The sequence below is a fragment of the Xiphophorus hellerii genome, chromosome 18 (assembly GCF_003331165.1).
Source record: "Xiphophorus hellerii strain 12219 chromosome 18, Xiphophorus_hellerii-4.1, whole genome shotgun sequence".
In the NCBI taxonomy this organism is placed as follows: domain Eukaryota; kingdom Metazoa; phylum Chordata; class Actinopteri; order Cyprinodontiformes; family Poeciliidae; genus Xiphophorus; species Xiphophorus hellerii.
Genome location: NC_045689.1, coordinates 11,726,542 through 11,742,375, shown reverse-complemented (window position 1 = coordinate 11,742,375; position 15,834 = coordinate 11,726,542). Strand labels below are relative to the sequence as shown.

Here is a 15,834-nt window from a genome sequence, read left to right as displayed (position 1 = left end):
TTGGTGTTAAAAGGGAGAAAATGCCAGGCAGGAGTCACTTACAGCATGTACCGGTTGCAGACATTTAGAGCAGTGGAAGTTGTGTGGGACTGTTACAGACAACTGGAGCTCTGCAGCAGCAACACACAACTTCAGAGGAAGCATGAGGGTAACTAATGCAGAATATTTCTCTCTTGTGGATTTACCATGAAGCGTGTAGAATCTGAAAAACTTGGCAGTCTGTTGGAAGACTGACATAAGATGTAAATATCTAGAACATAAATATGGGGGTGATGTTTGAGTTAGCAACGCAAACTGGGCTAATGAGTACAGTTGCTCATCATAAAGAGGTAAAACTGAGGTAAAGACCTCTTTTACCTCTTTTACTGAGGTAAAAGAGGTAAAGACTGAGTCTTTTATTAAAATAAAAGACTCAGTCGTTTTGTAGCTTAATGCAGTTTCTCCCTCCAAGGTCAAGATTGGTTAAAGTACACAGAGTGTTTTTGTTGCTGGATGATGTAACTTTCCAGACCATTTTATAACCTATACACCCCATTAAAGCCACAGAATTGAAAACAGCTTTTTAAAAATCTGAAATTTGTTGTGCTCCTTCTTAGACGCTTGCCTACAGATTTAGCAACTTTCTGTTGCCTATCATTGTTGCAGGTGTAAATGAATAATTCTGTGGCTTGTTATTTAATAATCAAGTACAATTCAAGATGCATGCACAATAACAGAGTAAGCATGGTCTGTGTAAATTATTCATATTTGGTTTAGGGTCGGGACCTTAAAGTATCCATTTTGATTCATTAATTACATAGATTTTAGCATGTCAAAGATTTTAACACAATTAGTCACTATTTTTGTGCATACAAAAGTACGAAGTGGAATCTTTGCATTTATGTGTTCATGGTACTCTAAATCTGACACACAAGCATCATTGTGATTCTCTGTAAATATGAGAGGTGGTTATGTTAGAAATATCCCAGTAGATAAACAGTTTCTGAAGTAAGCAAAACATCTGGCCTGCCACCAAAAACCATGACATGTTCGAAATCTTCCTCTGCCTCATTCTGATGTGAAATTTGACCTTCAGCTATTTATTTTTACCATGTCAAAATTTATAAGCTCATTGAATCACTACTAGGTGATTGCATGACTCACTGGCAATAGACTAAACATATTTTAGACCAAAAAAAGAGAAAACATTAGACAATGTTTTTAAAGGGTTCACCATTATTTAAGACTCGTTTTTAGATTTAATTTTTTTTATTTTGCTTTATTAAATATTTCATGTTTTATTTATAGCTGAGCAGGTAAAATGGAAAGAACAACAAAATTATTTTGCTCTTAATTGGGAAAAAAATGACCCTGAATCCTCTCTCAAATCTCTACGCTCTCAAATTTTGGCCTACAGTGCAAAATCTTTGGACACCAACAATTTAGGAGTTTACACGTTTATGCAGCAAGGTTGTTAGAGCTTTTTAATATGTAAATATAATTTCTTTCAAAATAGTTCACATGTATAAAAAGTTGTGAAATTATTGACTGACCTACTTTTTTACGTTAGAAAAATCTATAATTTTTCTAATGATAGATTTATTAGAAAAATGATAGATTTTTCTATCATTTGCATCTTCTTTTGCTTCTAGAAATCCTGCATGGTACACAAACTAAAACAAGAAGAAACTGTATTAGAGTAGATTTTGTTCAGAGAATAAGGAGCCACAACAGAAGGGAATGAAAGTGTCTGTCAGAGAGCTGCACAGTTTAAGCAGCATAGGCTTTAATTACCACAGGACTGACTGAAGGCTCAATAGCTGAATGGGTTTTAATGGAGCTAGTTAAGGAGATGAAAAGACACTGTCCCTTTGCACTACATTAACACATTACTGCAGGTAATGACCATGCAGGTAATAGAGGAGGGAGGGTCTCCTCTATTCCAAACTTCACTCCAGCTACGTTTTAATTTTAGATGGAGACTTAGGGGGCAACTCTCTGAGTTTGATCTTTCTGAATGTTAAATTAGAGTAATTAGAGACATATGCTAATTCCCAGGCTGTCCACCCAAACTCTACGCAGACAGACAAAAGCTTTTAGTAAGACTTTTATACATAATACCTTACGGTAGCTGAACGGCATGTCTTTCCAGCTCAGGAGGCCCTGCTGAGATTCCAACCTTGACAGCTGACAGCCACAGCAAAATAGAATCTACTGTTTGGGGAAAAGCTTTCTCAGAAAGTACTTGATGGGCCCAGCAGGGAGTGAACTCTCAATTGCTGCTGTTTTACATCTCTGGATTAGTCATGAACACTCACACAGTGCACCCCAACTCACCTAAGTAAACACACAGCGAACAGACTACCCCTGCTAGGCTTCAGATTGCAAGGCCCAAACAGACAGACACACACACTGGATTCTCACACTCGCATACACACCCCCTCATGAGTGACGGAGAGAACAGACGGTAGTGGCAAGGGAGGGAGCTGGAAGTGGAGGAGACGCTGGTGTTGTCATTACGCTTTCCCCCTCATTGGAGGTCCGCTCATCTGACTAATGGGATTGGCTGCATTCACAGCCACGAGAGGAACAGCACACACATTCACACACACAAGAGGGAGAAAGAAGAGGAGAAAAGTGATGGATGGATGAAGGGGAGACATCAAAGGATGACGGTTATTGTCAGTAGAATTATATGACGGGAATTTTATCAATCTGAAAGTATGAGGATGATGGGGTGGGGGAGAAAAATTAAGAATTTGTGTTGTAACGATGGAGAGGATGACAAAAAGACAGGAAGTGATCTGAAACAAAACGCGAACAAGCAACAAGTAACAGATTAAGAATATAGTCACATACTTTTTTAGTAACCCCATCCATCGGGATTTACAGTTTAAAATTATTCATTTCCCCCACAGACTCAGATTTAAAATAATTTTCATTTAACCAAGAGCTTCAAATAGAAAATTATGGTGTTTTCTACAACTAAAATCAAAGATGCTGTGTTGCCCTTATTTTAGTCATTTTCTGCTTTAGTTCATCACAAATGCAGCCCAGAAAATGCTGGTTGGTTAGGATTTTCTGAAGTGAATCTCTGTGAGGTTATTGTCAAAAATGCCTTTTCTCACCTGTAGTAGAAAGATGTCATATCACTGAGTTTGTTGAAAATATCAATGAATCCTGGGACTGATTGAATCAATTAAAAACAGCTCAAAAGACATCTGTCATCCAAGCATAAGGGACCTAATTCTAATAACTTCACAGCAGCTAACTTCAAGAACTCAAACTCAGGCACTGGCAGAGACAAAGAGAGACAATCGTTCCATGGGGACACAGCGTAAAGCGTGTGTCACGGCCGAGCCATGAAGAATCCTGGCCCAATTCAAATTCTGCACCTTGGAAAGCAAGTCGGCTGCTCTCAGGACGCACCGCAGTTTGCTTTTTGCCATGGGGCAGTTCTTCAAGATGCTATCATCCACCTTCTTCAGGGAGCACTGTGGGGATCATGTTCTTTGATTTCCCCGGTGCTTATGACACAATTTAGCCAGAAAATACAGGTGGATGCCTCTACACCTTATTCACTACCTGACAGAAAGGGTTCTGTGTTTAAAACGGACAGGTTGTGTATCATAGAGAGAGATCCCTCGCTCCAGAGGATCATTAAAGCTCATACAGTCTGGTCATTTACTGAACATACTGATGACCCTGGAGCTGTAGGCTTTGTCATTGCTGAGTAACGAACTAGTGGAGTGATTTGTGTCATGATGAGAATACAATCACCTCATCTTGGAAGGTGAAAAAAAGCAAGCTTGTCTTATTAGAAGAAGGATCATAACCCCGTTTTCATCTTAAAGGGCGGGTATGATGTAAAATCCATTTTTTTATAGCTTTACGTCATGCTGTAGTGTTATTTTTTCAAACACATGCTTAAGTGTTGTTTTGATTCCTCCATGCATGTTTGAGAAATCCTTTAATCTCCCCTAGCAACCATTCAGGGGTGCATAAATCCTTGGCAGCACTTTGTGGAAAAAAGCTGGCTATTTCCACAAAGCTACTCCTTGGAGCTTCAGTCTCCAGTTGAACTTTCACCCCACACAGCACTCCTGTCACATGATTCCCACACTCGGCTCCTCCAGACTAGTGGCAGCAATAATTAGGGATCACCTAGTGAAACTGCACATTGAGCTCTCAAGAACAGAGAGCTCCAACAACTGATGGTAATATAGTTACTTCATTGTGCACTATGTGCCTGGAAAATACATAATATCCTCCGTTAAGAGGAAAGGTGCAGCTGTTCACCTGGACAGCTTAGAGAGAAAATGTAATACTGAGATGCCTCGTTTCCACCGAGCGGTACAGCATGGGTCAGTGCGGTTCGGTATAGTATTTTATGGTCTGTATACTCAAAAAAGCATTTCCACCGCCAGTTAGACTCTCACTGGGGTGGTGAGGTTAAAGCAGAGTGTGACGTGATGCACTGATGACCCTGGAGCTGTGGAGTCAAGCACTGAAGTTTTTCTGTCCCCCAGTCAAAAGACTTTGTGTGACCCAAGTAGTGCTGCATTAATTGTACTGTACCATTGTCCTACAACAGAAAGGGGCACAGGAATGGTGAGGTACGGATTGGTTGTATGGGTCACTTTCACAATGGCAGCGTACTGGACCACACCGACCCAGGCCGTACTGCTCAGTGGGAAGTGTTACAAATGTTTTAAAGAAAGAGCAAGAAAGACTCTACATTTGAGGTTTAGTGTTGGCACCAAGTTGTTGCGTAAAGCTTCCTCAAAGAGTTGTATTTTTCCAGGATCAGTAAAACAAATGTGAGAAATAAATGGAACAATCTGATAAAACATTGGCTCTGTTCTGTGGGTGACTCTGGAATCTCTAGTCATAGTAGAAATATGAATGTATTTTAGTAATGTAGTGCAACAATTAACTTGAACTCCTGATTGAAAAGTATTTTGCATATTTAATTTAAGAGGTGAGTGAAGTACCTATTCTAGAGTATTTTTGTTTGACTTGCACAAGCCGCATTTTATGACTGGTTCCCCTCAGCAGCAAAATGTCAGACTTGTCCTTAAATTAAAAAAAGATCAATGCTAACCATCTTTGTGAAATTTCATATGTTCAACATTGCTTTACACTGATTTAAAGGAATCAAAACTTTCAAGCACAAACTCCTCATATAGCTGCAATAAGAAGGCAACCGTGGATGCATCTCTTAAAAAGTTTTCTTACGTTTTATAAAAAGAAAAAAGAGCAGACAAAATGAAAACAGAACTTTTGTTATGAGTACATTGAGTTTAATTAAGTCTTTATTTAAAGTCCTAAATAACACAAATAAGACACAAGAGATATCAATTCTATGATCCCAGTCTGTCTAAAGTTCCAACTATTTATCTTTTAGGAATCAGAACCAGGTAAAAAAAAAAACAGTTCTGTAGTTCACAGAGAATGATGTGTAAGACAATATTAATTGTTACAGGAAGCTGAGAGGGAAAAGGAAGATTTGCACATAAGAAAGGCGTGGCAGAGATGAACTCTAGATAGTGTGAAAGGAGAGTTTGCTTGGGAAATGAAAAAGAACTGAAAGGAAAGAGATTTTATCAGACAGAGTTGTGGCAGATGCAGAGAGAGGTTTGGAAAGAAGAAAAACAGATGGGCACAACGGGAGGATCAGATGATTGGATAAAAAGTTTGAAGAGGATAAGAGAGAGGGGGAGAAAACTTTGAGTAAGGAGGACTGAGGAGGAGTCGGAAAGAGAGCAAGGTCCTACTAGAGTAAATTATTAATACTGGGAAAGTAAAAGTGCAACATCATGGTAACACTGACAAAAGATATGGAAGAATATAACAGCACTTAAAACCACAGGACAGCAACATTAACTAAAATGAGTGTAAGAGTAAACAACAAGCATGGTTTAGTAAATATTCATTGCATGTTTTTACAAATTCTGAAATTAATTTGACTCAATTGTACTCTCAAATTCAAAACTTTTAAAGAGTAGAAATGACTGGAGATTTGGTTAGGTTTATTGAAATATATAAGGTAGCATAAGCAGGCATAGCCTATGTCTGTGTTATTATACAATACTTCTACTTGATAATGGTCAGTGTTGAAGTTTGGAAATTTTTAAATATTAATTTGATGTGGTTTTGATATTTTAACAACTGACTGTACCTCCAACTTACATTTTATAGATATGAGAAGTTTTGGCAAAGCGAGCTACATACCTTATTGCTATTGAACGATGTGTACTCTGACAGAGTTCTGGTTCAGCCAATCTTGCTTTCACCACTGTAGCTGCATGAGAAACCTTGATGTTCCCAAATGGCCAAGTTTAATCAAAGCTGGCACTCTACTCTAGAAAACAAGCCTCAACCAGGAATTTACTGAAGCTTCACAAGAGTTTTACCAACCAGGCAGACACAGGAAGAGAGGAAAAAACTACCAAACACACTGCAGTTTACCAGTGATCATTTTATGGAAGTAAGGCTGGGGAGAGTCAAGTTTTCCAAGGTGATGAATGCATCTTTTGAGCACGAAGTGTTTGTACCTCTAAACCGGAACCCATTTCTGCCAAACGGTGACTGAGTGATAAAATGGAAAAAGCATACTGTCAGATAGACACTCCTGGAGAAAACAAATGACAGGTAGAGAGGGATGATTGAAATAGAGAGAAGAACTCATTACGAAAGCCATCAAGAGGGATGGATGGTTGGACAGCTGAGAGGCAGCATTGGTGAACAACATGGTACCAGATCTAGCATTACAAGAGGAGTTAAACAAGCCTAATGGATGTGAAAGCAGGGATGGTACTGCACTTAGCAAAGTGGATTATCCTTTAATATCTGGGCAAAACAACAACAAAAAAAAAACAACAAAATTTTAAGATAACATGCACATAATTGACAAAAAGGAGAGCAAAATAAAGAAAATAACTAAAATTAAGTTGAAATCACATCATCAAGATAACAACAAATTTGCCCTAGGAAAAAAAAAAAAGTTTTTGTGAAAACGTGAAAAAAATGTGATGTTTCTTCATCAATTCAGTTTATTTATATGAAACCCATTCACAACAAATGCTTTCTCAAAGCATTTTACACACACACAAAAAAAAATTTGATTCAGTCATACATTCAAATTGATTCTAGTTATCAAACAATACAATACGCTAAATTAATTCTTCAAAATAGCTTAAAAAGTTTCTAAGGAAACCCAGTAGACTGCAACCAGTCATTGACTTGCAGCATCCACCACTCTTCCTCTATACAATATTAATGAGTAATTTCCGTGTAACATCTCTATGCATGACAGTATTTGCACGTATCTTGGTTCACCTGAGAAAAAACAGGGAGACAGAATGCAGTGTCAATCACGTCTTAAAATCGTAAATATTAGTTAATTTTCTACAAATTGCAGAATACTGTGGATGGGATCCATTTAAGATTATCTTGTTCTGTGAACAGACCAGGCTGTCACCTGGCCTGCAGTAAAGCAGTCATAATTAAAGCAAACAGCATGTACGAAAGATTGACGGAGAATCTGTGCAAACAGACTAACTTTATTACATTTGGAAATAAGTTTCTCCCTTAACTGAATTTTTTTATTTCTTTTACGTGCAACCGCTGTGCTTTAATGAAAATATGTCTGGAGAAGCTGGTGTAGCCATATTTAACAAAAATAAAAAATCAAATATCTGAAAACAAGACTAAAAAACAAGCTTCTGAAAAATACTCTGCTGCTTTTTAAATTCACTTCTTTAAATACAGGATGCATTTAAAGAAGCAACTAGATGCCTCACAAAATAAAAAGTCTCATATTAGGATGAAAAAGAGCAGCTATGTATATCAAGTCCACATGATGTCATTAAGACAGTCATCTTCCACAAAACTTGCATTCAATGTTCAAGTCATCCACAGATGAAATTACTCAGCCTTTTTATGAGAGTGCTGTTATTATACAGTAAAAGGCTTTGTCTTTATTTTGATTATTGCAGACTATTGTGTATTGCCTGCATCAAAATTATTTGTGCAAAGCAAATGGAGCTTTTAGCCCAAATTCTTTTATTTTTACTGTGAAACCACAATTGTTTTCCCCAGTTATTTTTTACTTAAATGGAGACGCTCCTGCTCTCCAGGGTGAACCTTTTGATACAGCTTTACTCCAGCTGCCCCAGGGGTAAGGACAACCTCTGCTTTCCAAGAAGGCATTCAGTTTCCTAAAAAGGGCTCAGACAGCAATGCTTTCCAGTGGTAGCACTGCTGTTTCACAGACAACTCCAGCTAGAAGGGAATTTGGAAGACAGAGGCTTTGTTTACACAAGAACGCTGTCTGGAAACTGCTGGTATTTTCTGATGTCGATTGGGGAGATGTTCCAGAATTACATGGCTCTACATCACTGTAGATGAGACTAAGAATCTTTAAATCCAATGTCATGCCAGCCCACTATCTGGCGCTGTTATTTTAGCATCTGGCGACAATTCTGCTTTGCCTCACAGGTCTGTTCAGTATCTACATTACCTGTATGGCCTTTCACACCTGCAGAGAACTTCATCCCTCCATGGGGAGCATTCCCCAAAAGTCCTTGTTGCAAAAAGTGCCGATGTCAGAGACCCTGATCACTGGAGATGTGTAAACAAGCGACTGGATCACAACAAAAACGTTACAGTTTTTGAACTCTACCCAAAATTTGGGCCGGGATGGGTAAAAATTATTTGCTTGATGGTTTCTGTGGTGACTTTAAAAAAACCTACAATACATCCAGCAAAGAGAAGACCAAACATAAACGCACCATTTAAAGTTGTGCAAATCTACTTCAGTCTAAGTAGGTGATTAGAAGTAAGTACGATGCAGACGTTCATTAGACTGTAGCGAGTGCTGTGCATTGCACATTAATGCGCATACAGCTCCGCCCTGCTCCGCTCCTATCAATCACACATCCCAGATGATTTGCACTTAACTCACCCTGAAGTTAGATCAAGTGAGAAGATGGAGTTGGAAGGTGTGAAACAAAAGATAAAAACACCAGAAGTTACACTGTTTACTCAAGTTATGCTCTAAACAAAAGCAGTAAAATCTTAATTAATATAATATGTCTGGTTTACTTTGAGCTTTAATTAATCTATAATTAAAGTTAATTAGTCAGATCTGATTGGGTTCGGACAGGTTAGACCTGATCTAAGCTCTAGCTCAGTGTAAACGAGGCCAGAGAGGGACCAGATCAAATGAGCACAGAGGTTACATATTCAAGAACCAATCAGATTCTTTCTTCAAAGAGCATAAGGAGAACCAAAACACACAGCAAAGCAAAAGTATTGGTGAACATCCTGAACTCAACCTGGCAAAACAATACATTTTATTAACAGTGAATTACAATCTATATTTATTAATATTCCTACAAGTTCATATGTTGAAGAAGAATGAAGTTGATCATGAGCAAAAGACTCAAGCTGCTTGTGACAAAAGCATTTGGAAACCTTTTCAGAGACAAAAGGTCTCTGCTGGTCTTTGTTATCTGCAAAGATTAGGCAAATTAGTCAGCTGACATTTGAAAACGCAATGATAACCACAATGACCTTTTTGAAATAGATCTGCTCATTCCAGGTATCAAAGTGCAGATGAATGATCACTGCAGAAATCTGAATTATGGTTCCTTGTGCAGGTGAAGAACCGCTAAATGTCCAGTGACCTGTGTCTCCACTACCTCAGCAGGAAGATTTAGTGAACAGTCTTGCTTTTTAAAACCCATGTCAGGTAAAAGGCCCATTTCTGCATTTGGTGTCAGTAATCTTCAAAATTAATATTATTTACTTCATTATTCATTGTCCAATTCTTAACTCACAAAGCACAAATATTTGGTACATTTAGCCTATTATCCTTTTTAATTTTTAAATCTCAGACTGCTCTTACAATCCTTTGTCGTAACTATACAGTTTTTGTCTTTAATTACAAAAAAGGTTCCAAAATAAACTTTTTTTTTAAAACCAACAATCACATTAGGATTAACAGGACAGTAAGACATTTCACAACCTTGACTTGCTGGGTGAGTTTTCAAAATTTTATGTTAATTTTTAAAGCAGTGTTGAGTGTAAAAATGCGACCGATTAGTGGGCAAGAACAGAAACCAAACAAACAATCCGTGGCTAAAAGAAACGAAGCACCAGTTTGGGGCATTTCATCCTTAGAAAACCACTGAGAACACACAGGCCAACAAAGAACTTTTTCCATTGATCACTCTGATAAGGTAATCTATTACTGCATTAGCTGATTAGTTTAGCTTCCACCAACAAAAGCCATCAGTCATCTCCAACCGTAGTCTGACTTTTGTCAATTTGCAATTTCATACCATGATATTAAGTGGAAATGTTTCTGGTAAATTGATTTTATATCTTGTGTATAAGCAATCAATATGTTATCCAGACCCAGATTTGCACAAAATCAATCAGAAGTTTCAGGATAAAACATTTGGAGGTATGGTCGAATCATTGAGAGGAGGTGAAGGAATGGCAGGACTAAATGAGACGGTAGCGTCATGAACCGGCCATTCATGAAATTACCAAAATGTCTAAAGCGGTTATGTTGTTACACGGACATGCATCCTGCCTCAGACAGAAATGACAAGCAAGAAATGCACCCGCCAGTCATGCAACCAGTCAGCCATGCATGGGGGCTGAGAGCCATTGTGTATATGTGTGGAGCAGAGTGACTATTGGCGAGCTGTCACTGGCTGAAACACACACCCTGACGTGCAGCAGCCCTCTAAGGCCTCCCCTGAAGTCTGTCAAGAAGAAGAAGGAGGTGAAAGTGTGTACATGCACTGGGGTCTGTTCATGTGCCTCTATCTGGGACTGCAGGAGGTGTGGAGGGTGTGGGTGTAGATCAATAATAATCAGCTGCAGTAGAACTGGAAGTTCACTCAACAGTGACTCTCTCCAAACACGCACAAACATGAATATATACACAAATACATGCACAGCAGCACTAAAAAGCTAATCTATACATCTGGTGACTGGTGTTGTGCTCCAAACGCCAGTGACAGGCCTCAACCACAGGCAGCCCACACACACACACGCGCGCACGTGCACCCCTGCATGCACGCACACAAACACACACGCCCACACACAAAACAACCTGACTCTAAATTGCATGAGTCTAATGAAATCAATTTTCCATACACTTCCCCACCATCATTGTACTCCCCCCCACCCTTTCTCCACACTTAGGACTGCTTTTACTTTCCTCACCTCTTTGAAGTGTTCTTGATTATGTCAGAGACTTTCTGTATGTAATCAGTGGCGAGCACCACGATCTCTTCGTCTTCAGAGAAGTTGTCGTGGAAAATTCGGTCCAACAATCGCTTCCAGTGAAGCTGTGGAAGAAAACACAAAAGTCTTACTCCCTCTCAAAAGCAACTTTCAGTAAAGACCTTACTGCCTGTATTTATTTATGGTCATATAAAACACATAACATGATTGTTTTTGTTATCAAACAGATCATTGAGTGGTGGCTGTTCATTTTATTTCCTCTAAACTATATTTACACTTTATGTCTGTGTGATGTCAGCACTTCCAAACTTCAAATATTTTGCACACAATAAAGCAGTTTCTGGTTCTTCACATGCATATGGAGTCTGGGGTTTTCATAATATCCTTACTAATTTTGGTAATTGCTAATCTGAGACGCTAATGACAGTTAATTGTTGTGCTTTTGTTTTAAAAAGGTTGAACCCTATTTTGGAACCAGTGCTCTCCCACATATGCAACATTACATCCACTCCGCTCCTAATATGCATAATTAATAACGGCACATGGCCGCTTTGAAAGCTCACAATTTCTGAGGTTGAAGTGGTTAGAAGAAAGTTGCTGATAAATCAGAATCAGACAAAATTGGTATTGTAAAACAAAGCTTTCCAAAAAACAGAAATCGTCCACATTCTGATTGGTGATTATCCACAGCTGCTCTTAATCTGGTCTGCTTCAGAAAACCTCAACATGATGCATCCAAAGTGAGGTAAAAATGTCAACTATGTGTGCCACAATGCCCTTTTTACTGATAACCAGGCATTTTTCCACTGATTAGAGCTTTGGTTTTAACATTTTTCTATCCTGTTCTTTCCGTTTAAATAACAGGCATGTTCACGCCTGTTATTTCCTACTAAATAACAGGCATGACCAGTTTCTAGTTCCAGGATATTTTTGCATTATTGCGTTCTCACAGATTATTTTTGTTCTTTACAAGATGCCAGAGAAAGCGATGTAATTTTTTTAAAAATAGCGTAAAATACTATCCCTTCTTGTTCTACTTGCTACCTGGAGCTGTCAGTCAGCTTTTGTAAGATGGGGAAAAAACCCTGAACTCTTCCCCCTATTTTCAAAGCATTCACAGCCATTACTCGGCACCTTTGAAGTTTCCCCCAACACTCCTTTTAATGTAACTTTGTTTTACAATATATGTTTGTATAAATCCACAAGAGTTAACGTATCAGTGTGCTGCAGACTTGCTACTGAGTAGACCAACCTGGCCAGTTAATGAGGTAGCAGCGAGGAACTAGTAATTCATTCCGAATAAATTGCTGCGACAAATTGCTTTTAAGAAGCATCATCCAATCTGCTACACAACAGTCACGCTCTCTCACACCCCTTTATTGACACTTGTGTTAAGCCTTTGCAAAGTTTTTATTGCAGCTGTTGTTTGCTGATCTCCTTAAAATCAGCTCTGTGTCTTTTGCCGAGTTTCCATTTCTTCCAAGTCAACTTTCATCCATCCTTTCCAAGCAAGGAGAAACACCTCAAGAGACTCCTTCTCCTTCCTTTCCCGTTGTTTTCCTCCTAACCTTTACCTCCTGTTCCTTTCCTCCTACTTCTCTCCATTTTTGTGAATACCCCCCAATGTGTCCTCATTTTCTCTGTTTCTTGAACATTTTCTTTCAATCTGCATCTCAGTCTGCTTCCCTACCTCAGCTTTTGAGAGCCACTTAGGCCTCTCTCTTTCTGTGTGTTCACTGTTTCTTAGCCATACACACTAACATCACTACACAAAATGCTCTGCTGGAACTCAAATTTTAAACCAGTTTTTATCAAAAACAACTGAATGTACAGTGCTGTGAAAAATGATTCCCCATCTAAAAAACATTTTTGTTTAATTTTTTATTCAGATGTACAATATAATTTAAATATCAGACCAAGATAACCCAATAGGGCTATTGTGCCTTAAACTATAAGGCTTGGTTGGTTTGAGTAGCTTTTTTCTCAAAATGAATAAAATCCTCATTTGAGAACTGCATTTTATATTTACTCACATTATCTTTGTCTGATTAAAAAAAAAGTTGATCTGAAAAAGTTTCATGACAAAAAAGGAAAAAAGAAAAACAGGAGACAAATATGTTTTTCCTGCAGTATACCTAAATATTATATAAATGCCTTGTCTGTGTGTGTGTTTGTGCGTGCTACACTCACGCTAGGTGCGATGCGCTGCAGCTGCCTAAGGGTAATTCGGTTGTACATTGTGCTGATGTCTTTCCTTTGGTCATCGTACTCTGACACAGTGATCTGTTGATAGAAACACATGGTTAAACAATGCATATGCACAAGCATCAGCATGCATGATTGCACATGTGCACAAGGCTGTGCTCTTTCAGCTCACATTGGCCAGTTGGGTCTCCAGCTCTATAATCTCCTTGGACTTCTGTGTGGCATTGTGAGCGCCCAGCATGCTCAGCAGGCGCTCCATCAGGGCTTTGTACGCTGCCAGGATCTGGGAAATACAGTGACATCAGCGCTGAAGGACAGGAGGTGCCACGGCGACGGCACCAGTAATGACTGGTGGCGATGGTGACATGTGGCAAAGTGGAAGGGATAACAAAAGCACAGTGGGTGGCTGAAGAAAACAGGTGGGTTGATGAAGAAGAATGAGGGGAGAGTCAATTGGGCCAGAGGGAGGGGCAAGAAAAGGCAGAGAGGATTTAGGGGAAAATGGTTGAATGAGGGGCAGCAGGGAAAACAATCAAGGCCAGTTACAAAAACAACAATAAATATTACAGGTGAGGTTAAGAGGAGAGTGGAGAATGAACTCTTAGTTTTCCTACAGCTCTCATCTTTTTCACAATTTGTTATAATGGGATGACCAGCCTCTCGGTATTTATTTAGAATGCTGTTTAAAACCAGCTAAATTTTGAAGTGAAGAAAAAAATTCCTCACTGTTTATTTTTATTTATAAAACTTCTCCTAGATATAATAAGCCTCTTATGTATTTATGTATGTATTTATAATCAGCTGCCCAACTCAACACTTTGTGGTTGCTTTGCATTAAGGCAGTGGTTTTTACCAGAAGGAAATGAGTGTGCAGGATACCAGGTGTTAGGAGAGTTAGGAAGGAATTCAGGACTTGACAAGATGTAGAGAGATGAACTGAGCTGTTGTGTTTTAAGCAGCCACAGTAGTTAAGGATTCCTTGAAGCAAGCCAACAGATCTCTGTCAGCCAAAGAAAGGACAGGACTGGGAGAAAATTCTACACTCACAAAAAGCAGACAGGCTCTAGCATAAATACGACTCACTCGGTATGAACCCTGGGGGTTCTGGGAGATTTGTGAGTATGCAAGTTGTGCACAAGGCAGATGCAGTGGAAGAGCCCTCCATGTTGATTTGAATAAAGCAGACAGAAGCTGAACGCAGTGTGATTATTTTTATTTGACTCTTTTTCACTCCCTGCTTGGAGATGCCCAGCATTTACCAATTTATAGTGCTGTACTTCCTTTGAGAAGCTCCTGACATCTGTGATAAGAAATTGGTTCTGAATGAAGATTAGCTGTTATCCAACACTGAGCCTATCACAACAATTTAGGATTTTTACAATGAGCTTAAAGTCAACAAACATCTCAATGTTCCTGAACCTGAACCTGTTCCTGCGATGTCAGGAAGTGGACAGAGTCTCATTGCACGTCTTTCTTGAACATCCCAAGCTTTATCTGTCATTAGTTCACTCCAGCCCTGTTTAGTCTGCTTAAATCAAACTCTGGTTTGTTTGCCTAGAAAGTCTGATTCGGTTGGGGAAGTGTGAAAGCAAAATAAAACTGATGTGGACCAAAAAAGCAAACTCTGGTCCTCTTAGAAACCTAGGTCTTGGTTTGGTTAAAGGGGACTCTGGTACAGTTGAAATGCATAATGTGAATGGCAAGCAAATTGGATTATAGTGCAGGAAATTTTGGGTAAAAACAACCAAAACAAATGCAGGTGTCTAGTGTAGTGCTGGCATGAGAAATGGCGTGTTGTCTTTTACCAGGAATAAAAGACAAATCCTACAAATGCTAAAATCTAATACCACTCCAGTTTTATTTACATTTCATAAAAAAAGGAAGTTGCACTCATGTCTTCATTTGACACTGCAGTGTGAAAGCAAACCTTGCCAGCTGAAAATTTAACAAATGTTGCAATTTTGGTTCCCAATCGAACAAAGTCAACTGGTTCGATTGGAAAACACCCTTAGATGTGAAGTGACACAAACCAGAAAAAATGTTTGTGTCGGTTGCGTCTCATTTTCTAAAAATGTATCAGAATAAAAGAGGATAAAACATATGTATGTCAAGCTTTTCAGATTTTTAAACAATTTTTTCTTCCATGTTGTAATTATGCAATTATGTTAGTCCGTCACTTAAAAGCAGGCAAATGCATTGAAGTATGTGTATGTGAAGTGACAAAACGTGAAAATGTTGATGTTTCAAATGAATACTTTTGAAAGGCACTGTGAATAAGTAATATGAGGAGACTAGTGGACTAAAATAGGTGAAATGAAGGGATCAAAATGAGGGGAAAAAATGATAAGAGATAACATAAAACGGAAGCAAAACCACTCAATT

At 38.8% G+C, this 15,834-nt stretch overlaps 1 protein-coding gene across 2 annotated transcripts in view; it reads right to left on the bottom strand.

Moving 5' to 3' along the window:
• ecel1 (endothelin converting enzyme-like 1) overlaps positions 1-15,834 on the bottom strand; it is a 59,612-nt gene that overhangs the window by 31,432 nt on the left and 12,346 nt on the right. For both annotated transcript variants that reach the window (XM_032545872.1, XM_032545873.1), the window contains 3 exons: positions 13,625-13,735; positions 13,438-13,530; positions 11,227-11,351 (listed from right to left, as the gene is read on the bottom strand). In XM_032545872.1, the coding sequence (XP_032401763.1) occupies positions 11,227-11,351; positions 13,438-13,530; positions 13,625-13,735 (329 nt within the window). The remainder of the gene's footprint in view (positions 1-11,226; positions 11,352-13,437; positions 13,531-13,624; positions 13,736-15,834) is intronic.